The 27013-nt window shown below is 38.9% G+C and overlaps 1 protein-coding gene across 3 annotated transcripts in view; it reads right to left on the bottom strand.

Annotated features, from left to right (window-relative positions):
- Positions 1-650: 650 nt before the first annotated feature.
- ZNF316 (zinc finger protein 316) overlaps positions 651-27013 on the bottom strand; it is a 46500-nt gene continuing 20137 nt past the window's right edge. For all 3 annotated transcript variants that reach the window (XM_031962481.1, XM_031962487.1, XM_031962474.1), the window contains one exon: positions 651-11081. In XM_031962481.1, the coding sequence (XP_031818341.1) occupies positions 8908-11081 (2174 nt within the window). In that variant the 3' untranslated portion in view covers positions 651-8907. The remainder of the gene's footprint in view (positions 11082-27013) is intronic.

The following is a 27013-nucleotide window of genomic DNA, read 5'->3' as shown; positions in this document are numbered from 1 at the left end:
AAGACTTTTGTGAATGGGAAATGCACTACATTTAAACATAATCCATTCCACTCCTGGACAGCTCGAGGCATAAGGCTGTTTTTCCTTATATCAAATTAAAACCTATTTCTGCACTTTCCACCCACTGCTTCTCTCGGAACAAGTCCTATATCTTATCTTCAGGTTAAACATAACCTGTTCTTTCAACCTATATTCAAATATTATGAACTTGAGGTCCTTTAATCCTGCTGATTATCTTGCTCAAAACATGCTCTAGTTTGTATATTTCCTAAAATATGGCATTGAAAACTAAACGCAATTCTCCAGATGGGATCTGATCAGGACAAAGTTCATCAGGACTCTCGTTTCTTTAGTTTGGGATAGGCGGCTTCTTTTTATACAGCCTAAAATCATCTTGTTTGGCTACCATGCCAATGTGTTGCTTGACAGTGTGCCCATAGTCCACTAAAAGTTCCAGATTTTTTAGGGGCCTGCAGCCACAATCCGTATCTTATAGCCATGAAACTCACTTTCTGAATCCAAATCTAAGAATTTTCATTTTCCCCATCAAATTTTATTAGTTGGAGCCAGATGTTCTTGTCTGTCAAGATGAAGCAATGCTGGTTATTTGTCCTCATAACTTCCTTTTCTAAATATTTATTAACCATCCCCTTAATAAAGCAGATGTTTAATCAGCCTTTTTTTTTTTCTTTGAATGTCCCTGTAGCTACACTCAGATGAAACCATTAAGGGGACATAAAAATGCATGGGAGCCAAAGAAAATTACACTCAAACTCAGGGTGTATTGAGACTATCACAAAAGGTCACAAATGGTTGTGCTGAATAGGTCATTAAAACACTAAGACCTTGAGAGATTTTTTGGCACAACTCTCACTGCAAAGGCACACTGAGGCTTTAGCCTCTGGGAAATTTCAGATTGAAGTCCATTTGCCTTTGATACAGAAGCATGGGGTTCTCCATCTCTCCCTCCCTCTGTATGTGTGTGTGTCTGTATCTGTCTGTCTGTCTCTCTCTCTCTCCTAGGCATCAGGTATTGGAAGTCAGGACTGTGAGGACAGCAGAGACGCCACTGAAACTTTTAGGAGCCCAACATGAGAAGACACACATTAGAGAATTGAGTGGAGATTCATGGGGAAGGGATGGAGCAAGAGATGAGGGAGACAGCTGGAACTGAGACAGCCTCTGCACCTCAGTGTAATCACTGCACTATGTAATCTCTACTTACAATTGATCCTGGGTTAGACTTTTCCTCCACTTTCCTCAGGTGAAAGTGGAGCTCAGGGAATAAACATCCCTAAATTTTGACTGGAGTACACTGAGAATAGTCATTTGAAGCCCAGAATCAAGGAAAATGGAGTTTATCAGGTCTTCATCAGAATGAGTGCTGCCAAGAGTTTAATACTTTTATCTTTTTCAATCCTAAACTCCTTCTTAATCTGAATTTCAGACTATAAACATATTCTACTCCAATAATGCAATTGTACTTTTATTTAGTTTACAAATTTTGGAAGGTGATAAAAATCCTAATAGGAAATGAGAATACAAGCCAATTGTGATAAATTTATGAAATAATGTATGAAAAATTGTTTTGGATTTTAAATTTTTAGCCAACTCCATATGTATCATGGCAGTAGGAGGCAGGCATCATGTAAGCATTGGTAATAATCTACCTGTGTTTCCCTGTCCTGCCTGCATGGGGAGCAAGTCCCTCAGCAAACAAAACCAGATCAGTCCTTACATGAAGGATTCCCAACCTCTTTAAACTTTCTAGAATTTTCCTAGGAATCCAAATCTAAGTCACTGCCCCTCAGGTTTTCCTACTCCATTTTCTTCCTGGAAGGGAAAGGCAGGGAAATGAGGACATTTAGCCTTCTTTGCTTCTGCAGTACTGCTTCGATTCTCTAGTCTTTCAAAATTTACTCTCAGTCATTCAGGTCAAATATTATCCAGTCCTTCCTTAAGCGGTTGCTCATTTAGGCCAGGTGATCTGAACTTATCAAAGGCAATCTTGTTTTCTCTTAATTTTCCTTACTTTTCTTAGAGGTCAATTACCTTTTAGAGATATTTTCCTCTCATTTTCAGTTCAAACATTCTCATTAAGCCAATTAAAAAAAAAAAAAAAAAAAAAAGCAAAATAAGAGTTAAACAAGTTCACCCTTTCTCCCTCCTGTCAGGTTATCATCATTCTATCCACCCTGTCCAATGGGCCTACCCATTTTTATCTTCCTTCCCCCATATAGCTTTAAGACTGATGGGGGGAAAAACCCTTTTTGTTGTTACAAGCTTACCCCAACAACCTTATCATACTGGGCTTTAACACCTTGGCACTAATTTTTTTTACAAGACCATATCATGCTTTTGTATTCAGTCTATTACGTGCCTTTGCTTCCATCTTATGTATATTACCTTTAAAAAAAAAAAAAATCTAAGTTGATGAGTTTCCTCTGTGACCACATTATAAGTTGCCTCATGTCATTTTTGAAAACAAGAGATATATAAATCCCAAATAGACAGATGGGTAGTGGTATAATGAAAAGAATACTGAATCTGAATTATGGCTCTTTCATTTTACCTTAGATAAGCTGCTTAACCACTGATTCCGTTTCCTCATGCCTAAAGTGAAGAGGTTGAAATAGAAACCAGCTATGAAAATGGTATTTAACATGTGTCAGGCACTGATTGATAGGTCCTGGGGATAAAAAGTGTAAGTCCCTACCCTTAGGGAACCAACATTCCATATAAGGAAAGAACATATACACATCCAAAAATACAAAGTAACTTATGTAGAAATTTACTGGGAGAAATTAGCCAGGAGCAGGAGAGGGGAAGTAGCATCACGTTGAAAGTGCTTTTTCTGCTAATCTTTGAAGAAAAGAAGGGATTCCAAGGGGTGGGGCAGGAAAACTGCATTGTAAAGCTACAAATAGAATATTAAGAAAATGGAAAGTGTACGTGGATGGGTGGAGTGAAGGGGGTAGACTTCGGGGCCAAAAGTTTAAACTCTTCTTGGGGGGTGGGGAGGGAGGAGTAGAAGGCAGGTTATCTGAGGAGATAAGAGATAAAGGGGAAACATTCCTTATTGTGTAACCAAAGTCCATCTGATGTGGAAATCCATTTTTGGGCCCTACAAGGGATGTTCCCAGAGCCTGCCAAAAGGACTCCTTCAGGGTCCTTTTATCAGTTTGGACTGCTCCTCTATATTTATTACATTCTCCCTTGCATCAGTTACTTGTGCTGAAGTTCTATCTCTATCCCCAGGAGATAACAAATTCCTTAAGGGCAAAGCCTTGGTGGTACTCATCTTTATACATTCAGAACCTAGAACACAATGCCTTACACATAATAGACAAGTAAATAACATTTATTAGAATTGAATTGTGCAGGAACACATGTAAATAAAAGAATACCTACCTGTACACTGCTTTCTGTGTAGTTATGTGGAAATGAGGTTTTACATTAGGAAGGAACTAACAGGTGTTTGCATTTACAGCTTACACCAATTTAAGGTTGGTTCTCCTTAGCACACATTTACACCATGTCATCTCTCATCCCTCTTCTGTGTAGGCTGAAAGAAAAACTTCCATACCACAAGCTACAAAATTTGCCAGATGTACATAGTCCCTGAGATTCCACAGTGGACTGGATTTTATCACTTGTGCAGCTCCCCAGAGGACTCAATAAGTCTCCCAATACACTCAGAGCTGGGGAATGTTGCAACAGGTAACCAGAAAGCACAACCTAGGTGGTTAGAAAAAGCCAGGAAAGGAGTCAACCCAAGACAAGAAAAAGGAAAAGAGAGACAAGGGGAAGTTAGAAGATAGCAAAAGAGAGATGTTTGAGGGAACTGGGAAGTTCACATGAGGAGTCAGGGGATATGAGGAGTCAAAAGAAAGGTAGTTCCCACCGAGTACCATAAGGCAATCTGAGTACCTGAGCAAAAGCAGCTGGGAGCCCTAATGGGAGTGTCCCACTCACCACCGGTGCCTCTTAATATCTACTCCTTCCCCAAAATCAACAAGTACCAGAATCATTCAAGCCAAGGAATGTAGTCTCCCATATGGTCTCCATGCTAAACTGGAGTTCTGTCAGTGGAAAATGGCACAGATGGAGTGAATTTTATGTGCATGGGAACATTTTTTAAAATTTTAAACAATAAAATTAACAGTGAACCAGAAATGGGAATATTTTTTTAACCAACAATTTCTATCCACAAAAATCAATAAGGGCTACAAAGAGCAATTTATTTTAAGTTTTGTCACCCCAAGACAGGTGACAGCAATAACTTGCTTTCATTTTTAAATTAAGAATTGGAAACATCCAATTTATAATAATAATAAGAAAGAACCACCAAAAAGTATTTCCAGGTTTGAATCCTGGGAGTCACACTTACTAGCTGTGTGACTTTGGGCACGTCATTCCACATCCCAGTCTGATTCTGCATCTATAAAATAGGAATATAAATGCACTACACCCACCTGTGTTGAGGGAAAAGTACAAAGTGTTATTAAAATATGAGTTTTTATAATTAAGGGAGACACAAAAAAGGGGGAGGAAGTAAGAGAACAGTAAAAACATGAATAACTGACAGAAAAAAAATTACAGGAAGAAAAAGAGATGAGTGGATTCTGGGAGAGAAAAGGAGAGGACTGAGACAAGGAGAGGGAGATACAAGAGGGAAGTTCAAGATGTTTAGTGTGATTAGTGAGCTTATTTCTCTGTCACACCCTATTCTTTACTTAGACTGTCATACCAGAGCAAATTATTACCTGGATGTTCTGAATAGCTCTTCAGAAGTCCTTTCTTCACTGGGAAGCAGTTTGCTTTGCTTTTAATGTTCAATCTTCAAAGTATATTTCTGAAATAAAAGTTTATTTTTCCTATAGAAGTTCTGTACTGTGTGAAGCAGTGATTTAGGTTTTAGAAATTTACTTTAGAAACTCTAAATTATTAACTCATTTAGAAGTTATTCCTAGGAGTGTACTTTTAGATTCAAAAACCATCTAACTGCTTTATCTTTAGAGTAGGGCTGCTTCATTTCATAATGGCAAAAGGTCACATCTAAAGCTAACATTCAGTTCATTATTTTCAGCCTTCTATCTACCTTTAATAAAATTGAGGGTACTTTTAAAAAAAAAATCTTTGGGTCCTAGTGGGAAAAAACAGGAACCAAAAAATTACTGGAAACCTTTTAAGAACAAATGGATTTGTTCTTATCAAACCTTCAAAGTCTCAAAGAGACAGAAATAATGGGGTCCCACTGGTGAATTCTGCTCAAGACCGCAGCACTCTGAACAGAGTAATATCATTTCCATATGGTACTTACTAGAGATAGCCAGAAAATTGGTGAGACACAGCTTTTGTCCAATATTATTATCTTGCTAGGGAACAAATTGTGCATCTCACTGAATGGCAACAAGAGGAATAGATAGGATCTTTCATTTAACAACTATACTGTTAAGTCAAAAATTGACTATTGTCAATGACTTTAAGAGTCATGATTTTATGGTTTTATGTGCCAAAAGCTAACATCCCACCCTCCACATTAGTCCAAACCCTGTAACCTAGTATTAGTAAGCCTAACGTGTAAATCTGAGTGAAAACTAACTGAGCCATCAAATGAAAAGCAAGCACTGGGATCAATCGCAGGAGACCCTGCAGACTTCATCTTTCTTACCAAATGACTCCTTTAAAGTAGAGAATATGTTAATGCAGTATACAGTAAGAAAACCCCCCTCAAAATGTAAAACATTGCCACTTCACCTGGAAAACTTATAAAACCAAATAAAATAAAAAGAACTAGGCCTCTCATTCATCATGGAAAATTCCTTTGATGAAGGACCCAAGTTGTCGACAGCAAGGGAGTCAAGTCAAGCTCGATTTCTCCATTCTTTTATTAAAGCTAGGTTCTCCAGCTGACAAGGGTGAGTATGGGATGGATGCATTTAGGGGAGAGGGGAGGCAAGAAGAGGGGCCAAAGGGAACACAAGACATGCACGTGAAGAGACATGCCAGATGTGGAAAGGGATGGCATCTGGATCCCGGCACTGCTACCAAAAACGTCTGTGGTTTCCGCAGCTCCTTTGCTCTCCAGGAACGCAGCACACAAACCCACTTCCCTCCCTGACACCCCATTTCTGGGGCTTCTATTCCTCCTAGGGTAAGGGCAGAAATTGCTATGTAGGACACTGCCCATAGCTCAGGCACCATATCTTTCTTGCCCAGGTATGACTGAGCCAAGAGCCAAGATAATGCTGCATAAGTGATCAATACGGTAATTTCCCCAAACATTGCTAATCCCCTCTGCATCACCACATACCCCCTTTGTCCCCCTCCCCTCCTATTCACCCCCATCCCCATATCGATTTTTAACCCTTCCCTTCTAAGTAGAATTTCCCAACCCCCCTCCCCCCTTTCTAAGGCCCACCTCCCAATCCCACCAACTACTTGTGCTTCCCAACCCCAATTCCCACAAAGACCCTCAGCAGCCCTGCCTCTCTCCCTCCTGGCCCTCAATGCCATGCCTACATTATAGCAAGTGAATTGTAGTTGTAATGAATGAAACTGGATTCAAAATGGCAATTTTTGGTACCGTTCAGACTGGCAAAGAAACAAAATGGTTTGCTGGTTATTTCCCAAGATGCCCTTCGCTGCTCTTTAAACTAATTGTGCAGTTTAAACTCGAGTACTTTGCACATAATAGGCATTCAACAAATATTGGTTGTTCTGAATCCTAACTTGGTCATTAATTCACCATCATTCTTGTGCAAATTACTTAACTTCTTAGTGTCTCCATTCCCTGCTCCACGAAACAGGAATGCTACTCTTCTATGGGAGTAATGCTTGTAAACAGAAATATGACTCACCCCTAGTAATGAACTAACTATAGAAAAAGAACTGGAAAAGGCCTCCAGAGGTCATCTAGCCCGTTCCCCGGCCTCTATCCTATTCCTAAAGACCTCTAAGAAAGAGATTCTATGACCTCCTTCAGTCCATCACTCCCAGCAGTGCTTAATTATACTGAAAGTCTATCAAGTGTTAAAAGTTCAGAAGAAAGGTGCTAAGTGAACCACACTGGCTTCCTGAGACAGTCTGACCAGTCTGTGGGAAGACACTAGTGCAGAGGGTCCCTGGCTGCAGGGAAGACTGGGAAGCAGCAGAACCTTTTCCCAGTGACTTTCACCTCCGGGTGAGTTTATGTGGAAACAATGAACAGTAATCTATTTCACTCTAACTCACAAGAAAGGGAATCCACACGGCTCATAGAACTCACTAGAAGCAGCCTTACGGTTCACATAAATGTGTGGTTTTCCACAGGCCCCTTTGTGCAATGAAGTCTTTTGCCTCTGGCTCCCAAGCAGAGGTAGAGACAGCCGAGACTTCTGGGGAGATGACTGGAATGAGAACCCTCTTGACTATTATTGTCAAAGACATGCTACCTGTGGGTGATGACGAGGCAAACTGGCCCATCTGACTAAGACTGCCATCAGGCAGCCAAGAAATGTAGCCGGGGATCGTGGTGCCTAGAGAAACACATTCACTTTTGAAGCAGGAGGCCTCAAACGACCCAACCTTTCCCAGCCGATCCATCCTCCCTCCACAATACTTAGGATTTCCAGCAGAGGAGACAGTGATTAACATTCTTGACTACTGATTCCATCAGTTGGTACTATGATTCAACTTCAAAGCATGATCACAAAAAAGTTTTCTCAGTTCCATTTCAATTCCCTTAGGCTAGGAACATAGAGCCAATCTCTTTGGAATTCCTCTAAGTTTTCTTATCCACTGATCCACAAAAATACAGAACATAAAAATGACAGAGCTAAGGAGGTTCCTTAGGACACAGAATGTCAGAACTGGAAGAGACCTTAGAACAGAAGATGTTAGCAGTGGAAGGGGCCTTAGAACACAGAAAACTGAATTTGGAAGGAACCTTAAAACATTAAAAATAGAATGTCAGAAGTGAACAGGACCTTAAAACACAGAATACCATAACTGGAAAGGACTTTAGAACATAGAATAGAGAATATTAGAGATGGAAGGGACCTTAGAAATCATCTAGTTTTAACTCTAGAATAGTGACTGAAGTTGCCAGGCTAATGCCAGTTGACATCAATAGAAATTACCAGGTTCTTACACCACTTCCTAATCAATATTAAAATGAACTGAATTGATTGAAGTCACCCATTAACCAAACATTTTTTACAAAGCTAGGTAAGTGAGAAGGAGGGAAGGGGGAATTCCATACCTGCAAGTTAAAAGTCACTCTGCTCCACCCACTGCACCTGTCACCCAGGCTTGAGCTTTGATTCACAGATGGCCCTGCTCCCCCTATCTAGTCCCATGCTACCAAGCAAGAACCTCCTTTCTCTTGCTCAAACCCAGGCTTTCAGAGAAGAAAGCGTTTTCCCCACCCAATTCTGCATCAGAGTAAAATAAATAACATCACCATTCCTGACTATTGGTTTGCTCTACTATTTAAACCCCGAGTGGAATCATATTCCAGGACGCTGTGATGCCAACCTTCACTCTTCTGCATCTTTTCTCTCTCTTCAATCTTTCCCAAATTCCAGCTCTCACCCGCTCTGCCCCAAGGCCACCTCTTGGGTACCAGCTAGGCCCCTTCAGAAAGGCAGCTTCCTACTAGAGAACTGGAGCCAGAGAGAATCGCAACTGTGAGGGGCTGGGGAAGTGCCTGGGGCTTCAGAGAAAGCAACTTAAGCCCAACTCCCTCCTGCCTGGGTCACTGTCTGGAGAGAGAAGGAGGAGGGAGCATGAAGTCAGGTGACCCCCAGGAGACCTCACAGGGGTTATTCCCTATACTCAGCTCCCTGTGCAAGGGGAGTTATAAAGGGAAGAGACAAACGGTCTCTTGGGATATGCCTCCTCCCAGCTCCCTCCTCACCCACCTCACATGAGGGTCTCCTCATAAGAGCAGGAGGGGCCAGGGAACATGGTAGGTTCCTCAGATGCAAAGCTACTAGAGTTTCCCCCAAATTCCACCTTGGGGTTACTATTGTCCTCCTTTTCCCCTGAAGGCCTACTGGCTTGGTTCTGCCCTGCCCCTTCTGCTTTTGCCGCTGGCCCAGTTGTTGTTGTTCCACGATGAGTCTTCATATGGGTGAGGAGATGGGAGCTCTGAGAAAACCTGCGGCCACAGGCTGCACACGCATATGGCCTCTCCCCCGTATGCGTTCGCTGGTGGGTGACCAGCACCGACCGCTGTGAGAACCTCTTCCCACACTCGGGGCAGGGGAAGGGCCGCTCACCTGTGTGACCCCGCCGGTGCTTGGCCAGATTGGAGCGCTGGGCAAAACCCCGACCACAGTCCGCACAACGGAAGGGCTTTTCCCCAGTGTGGGTTCTTCGATGCCTCTTAAAGTCTGAACTATGGCCAAAGCCCTTGCCACAGTCGGGACACCGGTGTGGCTTCTCTTCCGCGTGCGCCCATTGGTGCCGAGTCAAGGCCGCGCTCTGCCCAAAACGCCGCCCACACTCCCCACAGGCATAGGGTCGTTCTCCCGTGTGTGCCCGTCCGTGGGCCGTCAGGTGAGCCCTCCGGCTAAATCCAGCCCCACACACCCCACACACAAAGGGCTTCTCCCCAGTGTGGCCACGCACATGGGCAGCCAAGTGAGAGCCACGGGCAAAACGGGCCCCACACTCTGGACAGGGGAAAGGACGTTCACCTGTGTGTGTGCGCCGGTGCCGAGCCAGGTGAGACCCATACACAAAGCTCTTCCCACAGTCTGCACAGCGGTGTGGCCGGTCACCAGCATGGTAGCGCTGGTGCTTAGCCAGAGCCGCCCGACGCCCAAAGGTCTTTCCACAGTCAGAGCATATCCATGGAGTTTCTTCTTCCAACATGGAAGAAGGCTGGGGATCGGAAAGAAGGCTCCCCACTGAAGGTCCGAAAGATAGCAGTCCAGGGGCACAGGGGTCGCAAGGCATTGCTGTCCCATCAATTAGAGAGATCTGACTCCCTAAATGACTAGGGATAGGTGGGGCATCGACCAACTCATGGGCCACCCTTTCTCCAAAATCCTGAAGAGCTAACATGGGGAGATTCTCTCCATGAAGCCAAGATTTGGGTGGCAGGGGGAAGTGGAAGTCAAGAGGGTGAGAAGGACCTTCCCCTTCCCCAAAGCCATTCCCCAATTCAGGGTAATTTCTATCTATAACAGGGCTTTCATTTACAGGGTCCAGACTCTCCCCACCCAACTCAGGTCCCTCACTCTCTTCTCTTCTTGCCTCTTCTCTAAGATCAGAGCACTTCCCACCCCTTCGATGACGCTGGAAATCTGCTCGAAGTCTAAAGGCCCGTCCACAATCAGGGCAACAGTGAGGTTTCTCTGCAGTGTGGACAGCCTGGTGACGGGCGAGGGCCGAGCTCTGACTGAAGCTGCGGCCACACTGGGGACAAGGGTAGGGCCGCTCACCTGTGTGGGTGCGCTGGTGTGTCACCAGGTAGGAGCGGCGGCCAAAGCCAGCCCCACAGAAGGAGCAGCGATAGGGCCGCTCACCTGTGTGGATGCGTCGGTGGGTTACCAGGTGGGACTTATAGACAAAACGCTTGCCACAGTCCGGGCAGGGGAAGGGCTTCTCTCCTGTGTGTGTACGCTGGTGAATAGCCAGGTGAGAACGGTAAACAAAGCCCTTCCCACACTCTTCACAACCAAAAGGCTTCACAGCTGCGTGGTAGCGACGGTGTTTGGCCAGCCCTGACCGATGAGGAAACACCTTCCCACACACATCACATGTTGTCTCTGGCCTGCCCCCGGCTGCTTCCACCACTGCTGAGAAGGCCCAGGGAGGCAGGAGTGGGGCACCTCCTTCCCCACTATGAAGAATGGGCTTCATCTCTTGTCCTTCAGGGACCATCCCCAAATTTGCAGGGTCTCCTCCCCACAAGTCGGATGGCTGGACCTGGATGGAATCATCAGGTCCCCAGGTTCCAGGGACGTCTCCTACACCATAGGCTGCTGACCATACTCCCGGTGGTTCTGATTCTTCAGGGTTCTCCAAAGGACCTTCTTCTTCATCTTCATCTTCATCCTCCTCATCCTCATTCCAGAACCAACCACCTAGAAAAGAAAAACAGAAAAGATAGGAAGAGGCATCTTGTATAAACCAGGTCCTTGAAAAAGAGTGTGGTATAGTTTAAAAAAAAAAAAGCATTCATTTTAGAGCGATAAAAGCTTGGTCTGAGTTCCAACTCTAACACAGACTGGCAGTACAAGTAAGAATCCAGGGAAGATGTTTAATCTTTCTTGGCTCATCTACAAAATGAGGATAATAAAACTTGCACTCCCAACTTCATAGCATTATTATGAGGAAAATGATCTGTAAATTCTAGAGAAGTAGGAGTTGCTTTGATTATTATTCTATTCTCTTTCTCCTGTGCCTCATTATGCTGTGAAGATGATACTGAGTTCCCAAAGGCTGTATTTCAGAAGAATACAAATTCTAGTAGGTCCATCCAAATTAGAAAGATGTTTTAAGTCTGGTGACAACTGTGAGTTATCATGTAAGGACTAATCTCAATAATCTGAAAGAAGTTCAAAACAAAACTGGCTTCCGAGTAATGATTCAGACATAATGATTCTTAAAAACCATCTAATAAGGCAAAGAGGGTTTGTGATCTACACTGATGGTGGGAATATCCTCACCAAGAAAATCAGATCATTCAACCAAAACCACAACAATAAATGGTGTCCATTGTTCAAAATCAAAAAGACCAAAAAAAAAAAAAAAGAATGCTTTCAGGAAAACGTATATAATGACAATTTCTTCCAAAAATAAAAGCAAAAAGGTTTAAAAAAAAAACAAACAAAAAACAGGAAAGGTCTAAAGAAAACTATGCTCCCTGCAATGAAAGTTTTTAGAAGGCTTATTTTGCTTATTAACATCAAAATTAGTTGGTCAACAAACATTAACTGAGCACTTAATCACCAATAACATTCAGGCAGAGTAGGGGTTCTGGAAAACTAAGTCTTTTCTTTAGAGGCTCCTTAACACAGGCCACATCTCACAGCTCCATCACCTGAAAATTCTTCTCCCAAGTCATTATGGTGACTGGCCAACTACACTATGTTAGACCAGGTCTAAATACAAAGCGGATAACAAAAGCAATTGTTTAACTTAATAAACTATTCCAGTTCCTACTGCTAAAGGATATTTTAGGATTCATTTTCCATTATCAATACTTCCCTGAATGCTCATATGACACAATTCTTGAGAGGTCTTTTCCTTGGGCTGACTCTTGAAAGAAATCTAAAGCTACAATTCACTATGAAACTACTACACATTTTCTTCATCTTCCCTTCGGTATAGGAATTCACAAAGTTAATGACAAGAAGGATCTGATACCTATCTTTTTAGAAAAATATCTGCCTCAACTACAGAGAGGCAGGCATTGTGATACAGTGGGAAAATTTCCGGAAATGGGAATCTAAAGACCTGATTTCCAAGCCCAAATCTGCTAATTTCTACCTATGTGATCTAGAGCAAGTCATTTAGCCTCAGTTTATATGTCTGAAAAATGAAGGGGCTGAATGAAGATTAAAATGTCCTTTCGGGCCTGGAGAGACTTACACGAACTGATGCTGAGTGAAATGAGCAGGACCAGGGGATCATTATATACGTCAACAACAATACTAGATGATGACCAGTTCTGATGGATCAGGCCATCCTCAGCAACGAGATCAACCAAATCATTTCTAATGGAGCAGTAATGAACTGAGCTAGCTATGCCCAGAAAAATAACTCTGGGAGATGACTAAAAACCATTACATTAAATCCCCAATCCCTATATTTATGCACACATGCATTTTTGATTTCCTTCACAAGCTAATTGTACAATAATTCAGAGTCTGATTCTTTTTGTACAGCAAAATAATGTTTTGGTCATGTATACTTATTGTGTATCTAAGTTATATTTTAATATATTTAACATCTACTGGTCATCCTGCCCATCTAGGGGAGGGGGTGGGGGGGGTAAGAGGTGAAAAATTGGAACAAGAGGTTTGGCAATTGTTAATGCTGTAAAGTTACCCATGTATAAATCCTGTAAATAAAAGGCTATTAAATAAAAAATAAATAAATAAATAAATAAAAGTGAAAAAATAAATAAATAAATAAATAAAATAAAATAAAATGTCCTTTCGTCCACTTCTAGAGCCTTTGTTTCTTTGAGATATTGTTCTGAAAAGAAAAAAATATGTGAGGAGACCAGTTCTACCACTAGTTTGATGTGGTTTTCAGACATGCCACTTAAATCTCAGAGTTTACTTTCTTACTTGTAAAGTAAGGACAATAATACTATACGGACTACCTCCTGGGTGTGTTGTCAAGACTGAGCAAAGTAATAGATTTGAAAAGCATTTGGATACAGCAAAACCCTTTATGAATTTAAGATATTATCACATTAACTATAATTCTAAGTAGCAAGTCTTCCTCTAGGTTGTAGCAAAGTCATTGTTAAAGAACAAATAAAGAACAATGAGATGAAAGGTAGGACTCTGGAATGGGAAGTCAAAAGAAAAGTCTGCTACTATTATCATTTAGCAAGGAGCCTTTTAATGAAGTGTTTTCAATAAATGCTCATTTAAATCAATCGGATTCCATAGAAATACAGTTTCAGGTCTGAAAGGGACTTCTGTTCAAGGCACTAGCAAAAGGAGGAATACTACATCCAACACCCCTGACAAATGGTCACCCAGTCTCCAACTGAATACCTCCAATGAGTGACTGGGCATGCCCCAAGGCACTGACAGTTTTACTGGTTAGACATTTTATTGTGTATATGTATATGTATATGTGTGTGTGTGTCTGTATAATGTAGCTTATGTATATATGTGTACTATGTATATATGTCTACATATACATATATATTGATGAATATAAGCATACATGTATGTGTGTACATAGTAAGACATAAAAATAAAATCGACCTCTAGCTACTCCCACCCACTGCTTTTGTCCGAGGACCAGATAAAATATGTCTAATCCTTTCTTCCAATATCTGAAAACAGCTATTATTGCACCACACATAACAAGTTTTCTTCTACAAATTAAACAAGATCATTTACTTAAATAATTCCTTAGATTATCACAGATTTAGCATTTGAAGACTTCTCAAAAATCATAGTCCAACCCTATAATTTTACAGATGAGAAAATCAAGGCCTATAGAGGTTAAAAGACTATTTTCCAGGACATGGTTTCAAATCTTCTCTCCAAGATGGTCATCCTCTTCATGATTTCTCTAGCCTGAATAAATGCCTTAAATGTAACCCCAGAACTGGATATAATACTCCACTTACAACCTGATCTTGGATCCATTTAACTTTCATGATGTATATGAAGAACCCATTATATAATTAATTCAAAGATCTTTCTATTTTGCTCAAATATGTTAAAATGTTTAGAAAGAAACAAACAAGTTTGGGTCTCTTTAAGAAACAAGTTGACCTGAACAACTTAATAAAGTTAACAAAAAAAGAGATTCAGTGCTAATTGATAAGAGAGGGAGATCTTATTAGAAAATGAATCCAGGAAAATACATCACATAATGGGCATATCTACATATACCTGAAACTAAGCTGTGAAACAAATATGACCTTTCTGACCTGGGACAAAAAAGATCAAGAAAAAAAAGGAAAAATGTAGCTTTAAGGTTTTCCCTGAAATTATTAACAAAGCAACCCTTGCTACCTTTCCAGAGATAGCCTACATACATCAACTGCACCTTGTAAATATAAGCTGCAAGAAAGGCTCTTATAAGAAGTTTAAATAGCTTAAGGCAAGAAGGTAAAAAGATCTCCATAGTCTGAGGATTCTCAAGAGACTTGAGTGTTTAAAAGGTGGATAAGTGAAAGTAAAGGAGTTCCTAGAAATGAAAAAAAAGCCAGAGTTAATGACAAAGAGGTCTCAAAAATTTGTTTAGTAGGTGAAGTTTCTTAATCTGTACCAAGTTTGTAGTTTTTTAAACATTATTTCAACACATGAATGATCTTCAATTTCATCTGAGTACATCTTACACAGATTCAGATTAGTCACAAACCTGTTATGCCTTAGTATAGAAAACTCTCCATGAAGAAATGCCCTCTATCAGTGTAGTTCGGCACCTACACAACAATTTTATCATTTTTTTAGAGAGGTGACTACCTTTGGGCATCTATTTATCATGGCCGAGTAGAGAGTATAATATGACATTGGGAAGACAGGAGTTAAAGCCCCATACTGGACAAGTCACTAAACTTCTCAAGTTAATTCTCTTAGAATTATCTGCTCCCTCAGTGAACCATTTATCATTGCTATTCTCTTGGATCAGCTCTGAATTTCTATTCACAAGTGCTAAATACAACTGGAATAAGCCTTACAACTATACTGATTTGATACATTACAAATTTATGATATTCAGTGTCAAATGAGTCCTCACTGTAGCAAGAAATTAGTTTTCTTTACTCTATATCTATTCTCACAGAAGCTATTCCAAAGCTTGTTTTCTCACCTCTCTCTCAGCTGAGGACTTTGCCTCTACTGAAAATAAGAGATAAAAGCTATTTTAACATGAGTATCCTTTTTTCTTCCACTCACTTTATAACATCATCTATAGAGCCTCCTCCTTCCCCTCAGAGTCTGACAAAGACATGACCCTTCTCTTTGCCACCCTTCTACATGTGCATTTGTCCCATCCCCTTCTGTTTTTACTAGTAGACTGTATCCTCAGTCATCACACTCTTCTCTTAAATTCTTATCTCCCTATAAATTGGCTTTCCAACTGCCTTCCAATATGTCCAAGTATCCTCTATCCTACATTCCTTGAACAAGTTACTTACATTTTCTTCACATCCTCTCCTCTCACCATTCAAACCTTTGTAATTAAATTGGCAACCTCACTGAAAAGAAATTACTCTCTCCAAAGTGAGCAATAATTTCTGCATTTCCACATCTGATACTTTTTCTCCAACTTAATCTTCCTCAACTTCAGACACTGCTGACAATCCCATCTTCCTAGATTCTCTTTTCCCTGGTGTTTTGTGACCCTAGCTGACAACTAATTTTCAGTCTGTTTCGCTAGTTCATTATGCACATCTATGCACATGTGCTTTAGGATTTCTCTAAGATTTTGTTGTGGACTACACTGAGGTAGCTAGAGAGTATAATGGATACAGTCCCAAGCCTCAGTTCACATCTTGCTTCAGATACTTAACAGCTCTGTGATCATCTCTGGGCCAGCCATGGAATCCATTTGCTTCAGTTTCCTCCACTGTAGAATGTGGATAATAATAGTATCTACTTCCAGGATTGTTGTGAAAATCAAGAGATATTTGTAAAGCATTTAGCACAGTAGTTGGCATGTAGTTGGTGCTTAATAAATGCTTGCTTCTTTCCTTCCTATTATCTAATCCCTCTATTTTCTCTCTTTCAGTAACTTCATCTGCTCCTATAGATTTAATCATCATCTTTATGCAGAGGACTCAAAGATCTATAGAGCTAGCCTATCTTTCCCCTATGCTTTAATCCTAAATCCACAATTGCCTTCTGAACATTTCAAATTGAATGTCCAAAGAATTCTTAAAGGTAAAATCTAAATTAAAGTCATTGTCTCTCCCTGCAAAACACTCCCCTCTTCTAAATTTCCCTATTTCTGCTGAAGACCCTACCATTCTTCCAGTGTCTGTTTCATTATGTCAGGACTATTCTGGCCTTTCACACCATTTCATCTCACATATCTAATCAAGAAACAAATCTTGCCTTTTCTATCTTCATATCCCTCACATCTGATCCTCTCTCTATTTACAGAGCTACCACCTTAGTTCAGGTCCTCATCACTTCCCAGGTTTTTTCTGCAATAGCATACCTCCAATCAGTCCCCAACAGCCCTTTCTAAACTGCTGCCACACTAACTTTCCTCATGTATAGAACCAGCCATGACTCCCTTATTCAAGCAAGTCCCAAAGCTTCCTATTTCTCTAGAACAAAATACAATCCTTCCTCTTCAGTTTTTAAAGCCCTACACAAATTTTACCTATCTTTGCAACCTCTTTGGACATACATTCTGGGATTCAACCAAAATATCTTTGTTCCTCACAAAATGGCATTCCATTCTCTTATCTCCACACCGTTGTTCTGGGTATCCCTTACACCTTATCTCCATATCAAAGGGGCCTCCTTTCTTCTAAGATTCATGTCAATCCTGATCTCCTGCAAGAAACCTTTCTTGACTCCCACCCTCCCAAAACTGCTTGAGGTCCCTAAAGCTAGTTAACTTTTAAAGTATGTTGATGTTATGCTATCCAAGATGATAGATGAATGGATGGATGGACGGATTATTGTTGTTGTATTATTGTCTACTATGCTTTTAAGAATAATGTAGTTCCCTTCTTTACTCTTCTAACCATATCTATTTTTACTGTTGCCTTGTCTGAGACAAATGTTTATATAACACTTTAAGATTTGCAAAGCACTTTTCTAATCCAATCTGCTCTCCTCTTCAGTTGTATTTGAGCTCATTACATCTTCCTTCATGGTTATAATTTTGTGCATTTCCCTTCATTTGGTCTCTTTTCTCTTTGCTTTTCTCTGTACAAAGCAGGTGTTGATGAAAAAGCAAAGAATATGATTAGTTTTATATAACTAAAGCAATCCTGTTCTTCCTGTCTGCCCCTGGCTCTTACCAAAATCACTGGCCCACTTTATACTTTGTTTTTCAATCCTCTCTTTATAATTACGCCTCTGAAGCTATTTTGCTCTATTTTGCTTGTGACTATTGCTCCCTTGACACTAGCTATCTTTCCTCTTACATCCATCTCAATTTCTTTTTTAAATTTAATCTGTTTCTACACTAACCTCTGTGAATATGCATGTGTATATTTACCCCACTCTAACCAGTTCTGGAGTGAAGTTCATGTTATACCCATTCCACTCACCCCTTTCTCCATGTTCATAAACTCTTCTCTTGTAGCCCTCCAACTGACAAAAATATTAATTTTCATTTCCTACTTTATTTCTGCCCTAGTGTGGTTCTTTTTTCTTCCCTTTTCTTTGTTCTAATTATTGTGGTTCTGCCATTTGCAGTTACAACCAATTCTTTGTGACCTTATTTGGGGTTTTCTTGACAAACATACTGGAGTGATTTGCCATTTCCTTCTCCAGATCATTTTACAGATGAGGAGCCTGAATTAACAGAATTAAATGACTTGCCCAGGGTTATATAACAAGTGTCTGAGGCTAGATTTGAATTCGCATCTCTCTGAATATAGACTGAGTGTTTTATCCACTTCATTACCTAGATGAATCTTCTTTGCTCTAAAAATTATCAAAATGGAAAACTGCCTCTAGATCTTCCAATCCCTTTATTTATTTTTCTGTGACCTTTGAAGACATATTCTGAAGGGACACGTCTCTTCTCTTTCATTAAATATAAATATTTCATCAATTGGTCCTTTCAAGGGTTCTCTTTACTCTTGTGTTTGCAATTCAAAATTTCTATTCAAATCTGCTATTTTCACCAGGAATGATAGTTTTCTCTCCTAACAAAGGCCCAATTTTATCCAAAAATGTTATACTCAATGGTAAAAGATAAAATGTAAGCCTTTTTTAACAAGATTTTCTTTCCCATAAATTATTACTAAGAAGTCATGCAAGATTATGAAGGTAATTCTTTGGAACTTTGAATGCTTTCTTTCAGGATGCTTTCAATAAATTTTTTTCTTTTACCTAGAAACTCTCAATTTTGAATATATTCCTATGATAATCATTTTAAGAAGTGACTGGTAGATTATATTTTCACTTTGTCATCTGGTTTTAACAAATATATAAAGATTTTGTTTGTGGATTTTCAAATTATGGGATTGAGGCTTCTTTTTTCCAGGTCAGTTTTTTTCATATCTTTCATTTTCTTCTATTTTTTCAACCTTTTGGTTTTATTCTAATATTTTTTCTTATCTAATGAAGTAATCTGTGTGGCTTATTTTTATTTGAAAGGACTCCACTCCTTCAATAAGTTTTTTACTTTCTGTTCTATTTATTTTTTCTCATGTTTTTTTCTTCCAGAGCTCTTATTTCATTTTTGCTTTGTTTCGTCCAGATACTTTTGTTGTGTATGTGGCTAAATTATTCCCCACCCCAGGCTCTGATTGTACTTGTTATATACTAATTATCATTGCACTTTATTCTTCTAGAGTGACCTTTGAGGCACTTCCTGACTCAAAGTTATCAGTATTTGTTTCTGTTTCATCAAATCTCCAGCCTCAGTTCCTAATTTGGGAATTTATGGTAAGGTAAAACTCTGCCCCTTTCTGCCCTCTTAGATAGGGCTTTAGGCCATGCTTGGTCCTTTGATTTCTTTCTAGGAGCAGTTTCCACTCATTTTAATGTCTATTCTCAGGATACTGGCAGGCTTCAATGTGCCAACGGTAATTTGCTGTCCCTAAATAAGACATTTCAGTGATCTTCCAGCCCACCAGAAGAAGGTTGTCTCAGAAAGCTTCTGTCATCCCTCAGGGATCCCCAGAGGAGAACTGTATATAGCTATCCATCCTCCCCAAAAAATGTTTGGTCTGGACATTGCTGAGATTTCTAGTTTTTTCATCTGTCCTCATTCTGGATTCTTTGGTAGGACATCTATTTCATACCCACATCTTCTAGCTCTCTTTTTGTACATGGCTAGATTAAGGAGCTTACTTAAATTTCTCTTTGAATTTCTTAGTCATTATGGATCTGATGTCCTTTCTAGATGATTGCTGAGAGCTAATTTCCTCTATAATTTTTCATGCCACCATTTTGGTATATTCTATCTCCATCCAGTTCTTCATTACGATGCTTTAAACTGTGGTCCAGAAATAGTAATTATATTCATATAATACCATTTTCTTAACTTCACTTCCCAAATCTGTTTTTGTTTTCTGAAATTATAATAGAAATTGTAATAAAGACATCATCTGTGCCTTTTAAGCTCTTCAGTTTCTTGACCAAAATCTTTTTGGGGGGAGATGGGAAGCTGTTTTACTTTTCCAATTAAAAAGCATTTATTTTCCCTCCTTTACATTTCCCATAAGGAAAACCCTTGTAATCATTATAAATAGTCAAGTGAAAAGAAAATCTTAATGGCCATGTCCAAAAAAGTATATTACCCCCTCTAAGTAAGGCAGCTGAGTGACACAGTAGCTAGAATGCTGGGCCTGAAGTCAGGAAAACCTCAGTTCAAATGCATCCTTAGACACTTACTAGTTATGTGACTCTGGGTAAGTCATTTAACTTCTGTATGCCTCAATTTAAACATCTGAAAAATGAGGACACTAATACCTCTCAAATTTGTTGAGAGGATCAAATGAAATAATATTTATAAAGCACTTTATAAAGACAGAGCCTGACATATAGAAGTCACTTAATAAATGGTTAAGTAAAGAAATAGGTATTGTGTTTCATCTCTGTTCCTCTGGGATCATGGTTTATCACTGTAATCTCAAAATTCTAGTCTTTCAGCGTTTTTGTTTCAGACTGTTGTTTTTGTATAGTTTTCCTGATTCTACTCACTTCATTTTATATCAATTCATACAGATCTTCCCAGTGTACTCTGAAACTGTCCATTCTAACATTTTTATGGCATATTAATATTCCATTACCTGTACATAGATAGCATAATTTGTTGAGTGTTTCACAATAGGTGGATAGTCCCTTACATTTCCAGTTTTTTCCTATGAAAAGAGCTGTTATAAATCTTTTTATTCTTTTCTTCTTCCATTTTTTGGAGGTATGTGCCTAGTGTGATATCACAAACTCAAAGGTTATATGCAATTTAGTGTGTTTTTTGTTGCTCAATATTTTGTCATCCTTAGCAATGCTTTCTATATTTCTTTCAGTGGCACCACAACTTCTCTCTTCTTCTGCCTCAGAGCAGCTAAGGAGAGCAGTGGATAAGAGTGCTGGGGCCTGGAATCAGAAAGCCCTAAATTCAAATCCAGATTTACTAGCTGTGTAATCCTGGATTCTGCCTTCATTTCCTCAATGAAAAATTGGGGCCATTAAAGCAAGTCACGGGATTGTTGTGTATCAACAAAGATAATTTGCAAAGTACTTAATACAATATCTGGCATATAACCGATACTTAGTAAATGTCTGTTCCTTCTTCTTCCCCCCCTCCCCCGCACTCCCTGCTACTTTCTGGATGATCTCTCACCTAACACATTTGGCAGCACTTTTTCATTCCTTAAAGCATAAGCACCAACTTCCTTTTCAGAAAGGATCTCAAGTTTGGTGTTTTTGTTTTGTTTTGTTTTGTTTGGGGGGGGGTGTTGGTTTGGGGCTTTTTTCAATTTAATAATTTAAAATGTTCTTTGACCTTTTCCCCTTCTTCCTCCTTTGGTGACATTCTTTCACCCTCCAACTTTCATATCCTTTTTGTTTTCCTACTAAGCCCAATTTTTAAAGAAACATCCATTTTTTTCTAATATCTGGATTATAAAAGGGATATGTGTTTCTCTGTTAGGACAATCTGAATAGACTGTCTCCCAAAGGGTCCCAATACTAAAAATCTTCCTCTTTCATAATTTATCATCACATGCAATTCTGCTTATCCCTGAGTTTTTATGATCCAATCCCAATGATTGCCAACACCTTCATGAAACTCTTAATAAAGAGATTTTCCGAGATGAAAGTGATCTCTCCTCCCCAGGACTTTCAGGGTATTCCCACTATAACTCATTTATGCACTCATGTCTTACTTTGTATTAGTCAAGTATTTATTAAATACCTCCTACCACCATAATGATGTAAGTTCCTTGAGGGCAGTTACCATATCTACTTAGTCTTTGTATCTTACTCAGTATCTAATATTAAGTAATGCTTTGCATAAGACAGGTAACTTAACAAACATTTGATTTTTGTCATTCATGTGAAAGCAACTGTATCTCAGACAACCAGCTTAAAGACCTTAAGCCTCCAAAATTAGGAGACTACATTTAAATAACCTATTAGGCATCTCCATGTCAATGATCATACATATCCATAGACACACTGATCAATAGTTCTTCTTACCTCAACATTCAAATTTGCTTATGCTTTGAGACCTAGATTCTTGCACTTGACAAATAAGTGAATATATGCCACCCCAAGGTTACTACAGATCTATTTTTTTATGTCATTTGATCAAATATCCCACTACCACCACCTCCTTTTCTTTCTACACAGTCTTCTTCATCAGGAGTATTCTCATTGCCAAGAGTGGTGACATTATGTACAAAGTCCCATTTAAGGGGTGATTTCCCTCAACATTTGAATATCTCCCAACATCTAACTGTCTCTCCTTCCTTTGAATCACAGTCCATAACTTTGAAATGGATAATAGAGTCTCTATAAGCTGCAAGCATTACTAGGCACTAGACTTAGGAGTCAGAAGATCTAGAGCTGAATTCTAGATCTGAACCTAATTGTATGAGCTTAGAGAAGTCACAGCCTCTTTTTAGCCTTCATCTGAAAAGTAGAAATAATTATACTGATACTGTCTACCACACAGAATTGTTCTGAAAAAAGAAGTTTACAAAACTTAAAGTAATATAGAAATGTGAGGTTTTTTATTTTAGCAATAACAACAATGTAGGATGTTTTCTCTTTTGTTTCCATGACATGAATAGTTACCCCTCCAAATAAGAGTAGTCAAGTATGATTTCTCTTTCTATAAAGTCTCCTTATTTACCAGTAAACTTATTTTTATCATGCTTTTCAGAGTTTTGGAAACATTTTTTGTTCATTAGGTTTCCAAAGGACATAATTAACGAGAGAAGAAACTTAGATCTCTTCTCCAGAGTAACTAAGAACCTCATGGGGATCTAGTCTCTGAATCACAGGATTTTAGGCTAAAAAGAATCTTAGATATAATATAGCCTGACCCTTTATTTTACAGGTAATTCTCAGAATGGTGACAGCTTGTTCCATTACTAGATCATACAAGTAACAGAACATGAACACAAGAATATGAATATAGATCTTCAGACTCAAAATTTAGTACGTCCTTTCCATTATGCTACATTGTCTCTTCACTCTCAAGTATACTTTCAAGGTTCAGACCAAGAAGCAAAAATACTAGAACTTCAGTATAGGACTTGATAATGGAGAAAGGCAGGAAGGAATCTATATAACTGTAAAAGAAGATCCATCAGCAGAACTAATCCCTGGATAGCAAGTGACCAGGGTTTCCTCATATTTAAAAATAAATTAACTCCTTTGGAAATGAGCACAGCATGAAAACAAAATAGATCAATAATTTTTTTACTGAACAATGTTTGCCAGCTAATGTAGTGCAACTATTGTAGCTATAACTACCAGGATCAAGGTCAAAACTACAACAGTATTAGTAATACTTGTAACAGTAGTTATAAGACCAACTTAGAATTCTTAGTAGAAGGTTGGCTTAAAGCTAAAGTCTCTTTCAACTTGATTATCTTATGAACCCAAATGTTTTAAGTTCTCGAGTTGGAGGGAATACGGGTAACTGCCCAACAAATTCCATGTAAAGATATGCCTAAGAACTGAATTCACAGACACTCAAAGGACTGAAAAGTAGTACAGGACAGCACAGGGCAGAGTTGTGCTTGGAGTCCTTTCATAGACTTAGAGAACAAAAGATCCTCCAAGAACTATCCTATCTTCTCATTTTATAGTTCAGAAAACTGAGAGCTAACAAGTAAAATGACTTGTCAGTGGTTATAGAAGGAATAAAAAATAGAGTTATAATTTTAAAGCCCGTTCTTTAGCACTAGTAAGTAATCTTTCACTGTGCCACATAGTTCTGAATGAAATCCCATTCTGGGTATAAAATACTGCATACTCCATGCTAGTTTTGGTAAAATGCTTCTCTGTCTCTGTTTCTATTTCTCTCTCTGGCCCTCTCCCTGTTTTCCCTCTCTTTCTCTCTCTATCCCTCTGGATGGAGTGGGGGGTGAGTAAAGGGCTATAGATGGAAATAAAGATAATATAAGACAAAAGTTATAAACTAAAACAATTTAAATAATTTAAAATATAAACTCTTTTCTGATACTTACTAGTTATGTGAGCTCAAGCAAATCTTCCAAAGCTTAAAATGCTATATAAGTATTAGTTATTATTAACAGAAGAAACTGTTTTTCAGTCAAATAAGAAAGGCTATCTACTGAACACTGAACTGATGCCAAATGAATCAAAGAATTTTATGGGTGTATGTCACTGGAGAGAATTAAAGTTGGTTTGCAAGTCCTTTTACCCAGATGATCTATAATTAGGTCCCTAACAAAGCTCTCTAGTGACAGGAAATTCTCTCTTTAATGAGGCAGTACATTCCTTTTTTGATGCTACTTTTATTTTTACAAATTGATCTTCTACTGAGTTGAAACTGATTTCTTGTAACTTCTACCCAGTGAATTTTCCTAGGCCAATATTCTAGAGCTGTGCACAAAAGGTCCACTCTCTTCATATGATAGCCACTCAAAAGATTTACGATAATGGTCCCATCCTACAGTCTTCTCTTTCCCCTCATAAAAATAAAAACAGAGAAACTATCTCCCCTCTAGGATATGAAATCTTCTGAAAGGTAAACTCCTGGGTAGCAACAGAGGTCTCCATAACTAAGCTCCTATTTTTGTTAGATATGAGGGTCAGATGTTCCTTTGGGATATACTAAGAATAGTGGTCAATTAATCTAATTTACCTAGCACTGATGAAGCACCTATCTATTCTGTGCCAAGTACTTCAATCACAAATGGGCTCTAAGGCCACCTGCACTCTGCCTCTGGAATTCTGCTAATACCATATTTAGAGAAGTATGAAGTACTAAAAAAAAATCCATCAAAGGGAAAATACTGCTTGAGAACAGTCAGATTAGACACTGGGCCTCCCTAAACCTTTTGCTTAGAATTATATAACTCTTAACACTAATTTTACCTTATATTCTAGTTATTAGTGTACATGTCTTATCTCCCATTGAACTTTTAAGCTTTTTGATGGCAACTCAAGGATGATTGACCTTTTAATGTCTCTCTAGCAGAGGGCTTTCTGTGTAAAGGGTGCTAAATAAAAGTCTGGATAACGAGACCACAGATCCAAAGCTGTAAGTGAGGAAACTAAGGTGAAGAAAAGTTAAATGACTTGCCAAGCACACAGTTGGTGCTTGTTCAAAGAAAGGAGCTTCTCTCCTGCTTGTCCTCCCAACTCAGAATCTGCTTTCCCATTCCCATTCTCAAAACTTTTCTCCCAGAGTTACAGCTTAACAATCCACAAACAGACAAAAGGTGTCTAACTAAAGGACAGTGGACAGGGGTGCCATAGTGCACAGAGCACTGAAACTGGAGTCAAGAAGACTCATCTTCATAAGTTCAAGTCCAGCCTCAGACACTTAATAGCTATGTGACCCTGAGCAAGTCACTGAATCCTGTCTACCTTAGTTCTCTCATCTGTAAAATGAGTTGGAGAAGGCAATGGCAAAACAGTTCAGAATCTCTGCTAAGAAAACCCCAAATGAGTCAGACATGACTGAAGAAAACAAAGATTAAAAAACAACTCTAATTAAGTGATACAACCAATAGAATCCAAAAGATTCCAATAGCCCATTTACTGTCTGATTTTATTGGTCTTTGAATACAGAGTGCATTCTACTGATGAAAACAGGTATCCCTGGGTCCAAAGGTAACCTCTCTGTTTTCTGAGACCCAAAGACACCCAAAGAAAGCCTGTCGTGATGTTGAAAAATATACATGAGGTACTTCTTGGAATTATTTCCAGAACTATTTAAAATCACTTGAGACTACATTTCTAATGAGAAATGAGGCATTTTTAATAAAAGCTATCCCCCAATTGATTTGGTCAAAGAATATGAACAGATAGTTTTCAGAAGAAGAAATCAGAAATAAGAACAGACATATGAGAAAATTCTCTCAATCACTAATAATTAGAGAAATTTCAATTAAAACAACTCTGAGGTACCATTTCATATCAACTGGATTAGCTTAAGTTGACAAAAAAAAAATTAAAATGACAAATGCTGGAGGGACTATGGTTAAAAATAGGTACGTTAATGCACTCTTGTAGTAGCGTGAACCTGACAGACCATTCTGGAAAGCAACATAGAATTGTGCTCAAAAAGCTATTAGAGTATGCCTACCCTTTGCTCTAGTGATACTGCCACTTCTAGATCTATACTGCAAAGAGATCAATGAAAGGAAACAGGCCTGTGCGTACAAAAATATTTACAGCAGCTGCTTTTTGCGGTAGTACAAGTTACAGTATATGAATATATTTGTGCTGTAAGAAATGATTAATAACTTGGGAAAAGTTATATGACCTGATGCAAGGTGAATTAAGTAAAATCAGGAGAATAATTTCTACAGAAACAATACTCTGAAAATGATCATTTCTGAAAAGCTTGGTAAATAAATGATCATAATTTCAAAGGACTAATGATCAAATATGCTATTCATAACTATATAGAAAGCTGGTGGACTCCAAGCACACTCAAGCATATTTTATCTTACTTTGGACATGACTAATACAAGAATTTGTTTTACATACATGACTATATACGTGTGTAATGACTTTTGTTTTTCTTGCTTTCTCAGGGTGAAAGAGGGAGAGGTAAGTACAAAAGCCATAATTGAAAATAAAATTCTCTTTCAAAAAATAAGTTACTTGAGACTAATGTGTTCTAATGAAGGTTAATCAATGGTTGATAAGGTGGAGACCAAAGCACATAGTAAATGCCTCATATGGGACTCAGTCAGCCAAATTCCTTTAAAGTCAAAGCCCTGGGCTCAGGGATTAAAATTTTACTTGGTTAGCTAAAGTATAGATTATGAGGGACTAGAAGAAGCTTCTGTTTCCCTTGAGTATAGCTTGGCCACAAAATTCCATTCCTAGGACCAAAAAGGCTGGACATGGCTAAAATTCAGGAAAAAACAAATTTAGGAAAAGACTAAGAATAGGAAATAAGCACAACGATCCCTCTTTTTTGATTTGCTTTTTAGGATTCAATTGTCTATCTAGAG

Source organism: Sarcophilus harrisii, chromosome 1 (assembly GCF_902635505.1).
Source record: "Sarcophilus harrisii chromosome 1, mSarHar1.11, whole genome shotgun sequence".
Taxonomy (NCBI): domain Eukaryota; kingdom Metazoa; phylum Chordata; class Mammalia; order Dasyuromorphia; family Dasyuridae; genus Sarcophilus; species Sarcophilus harrisii.
Note: the sequence above shows the minus strand (reverse complement) of the source record. Positions and strands in the feature narration are given on the sequence as shown.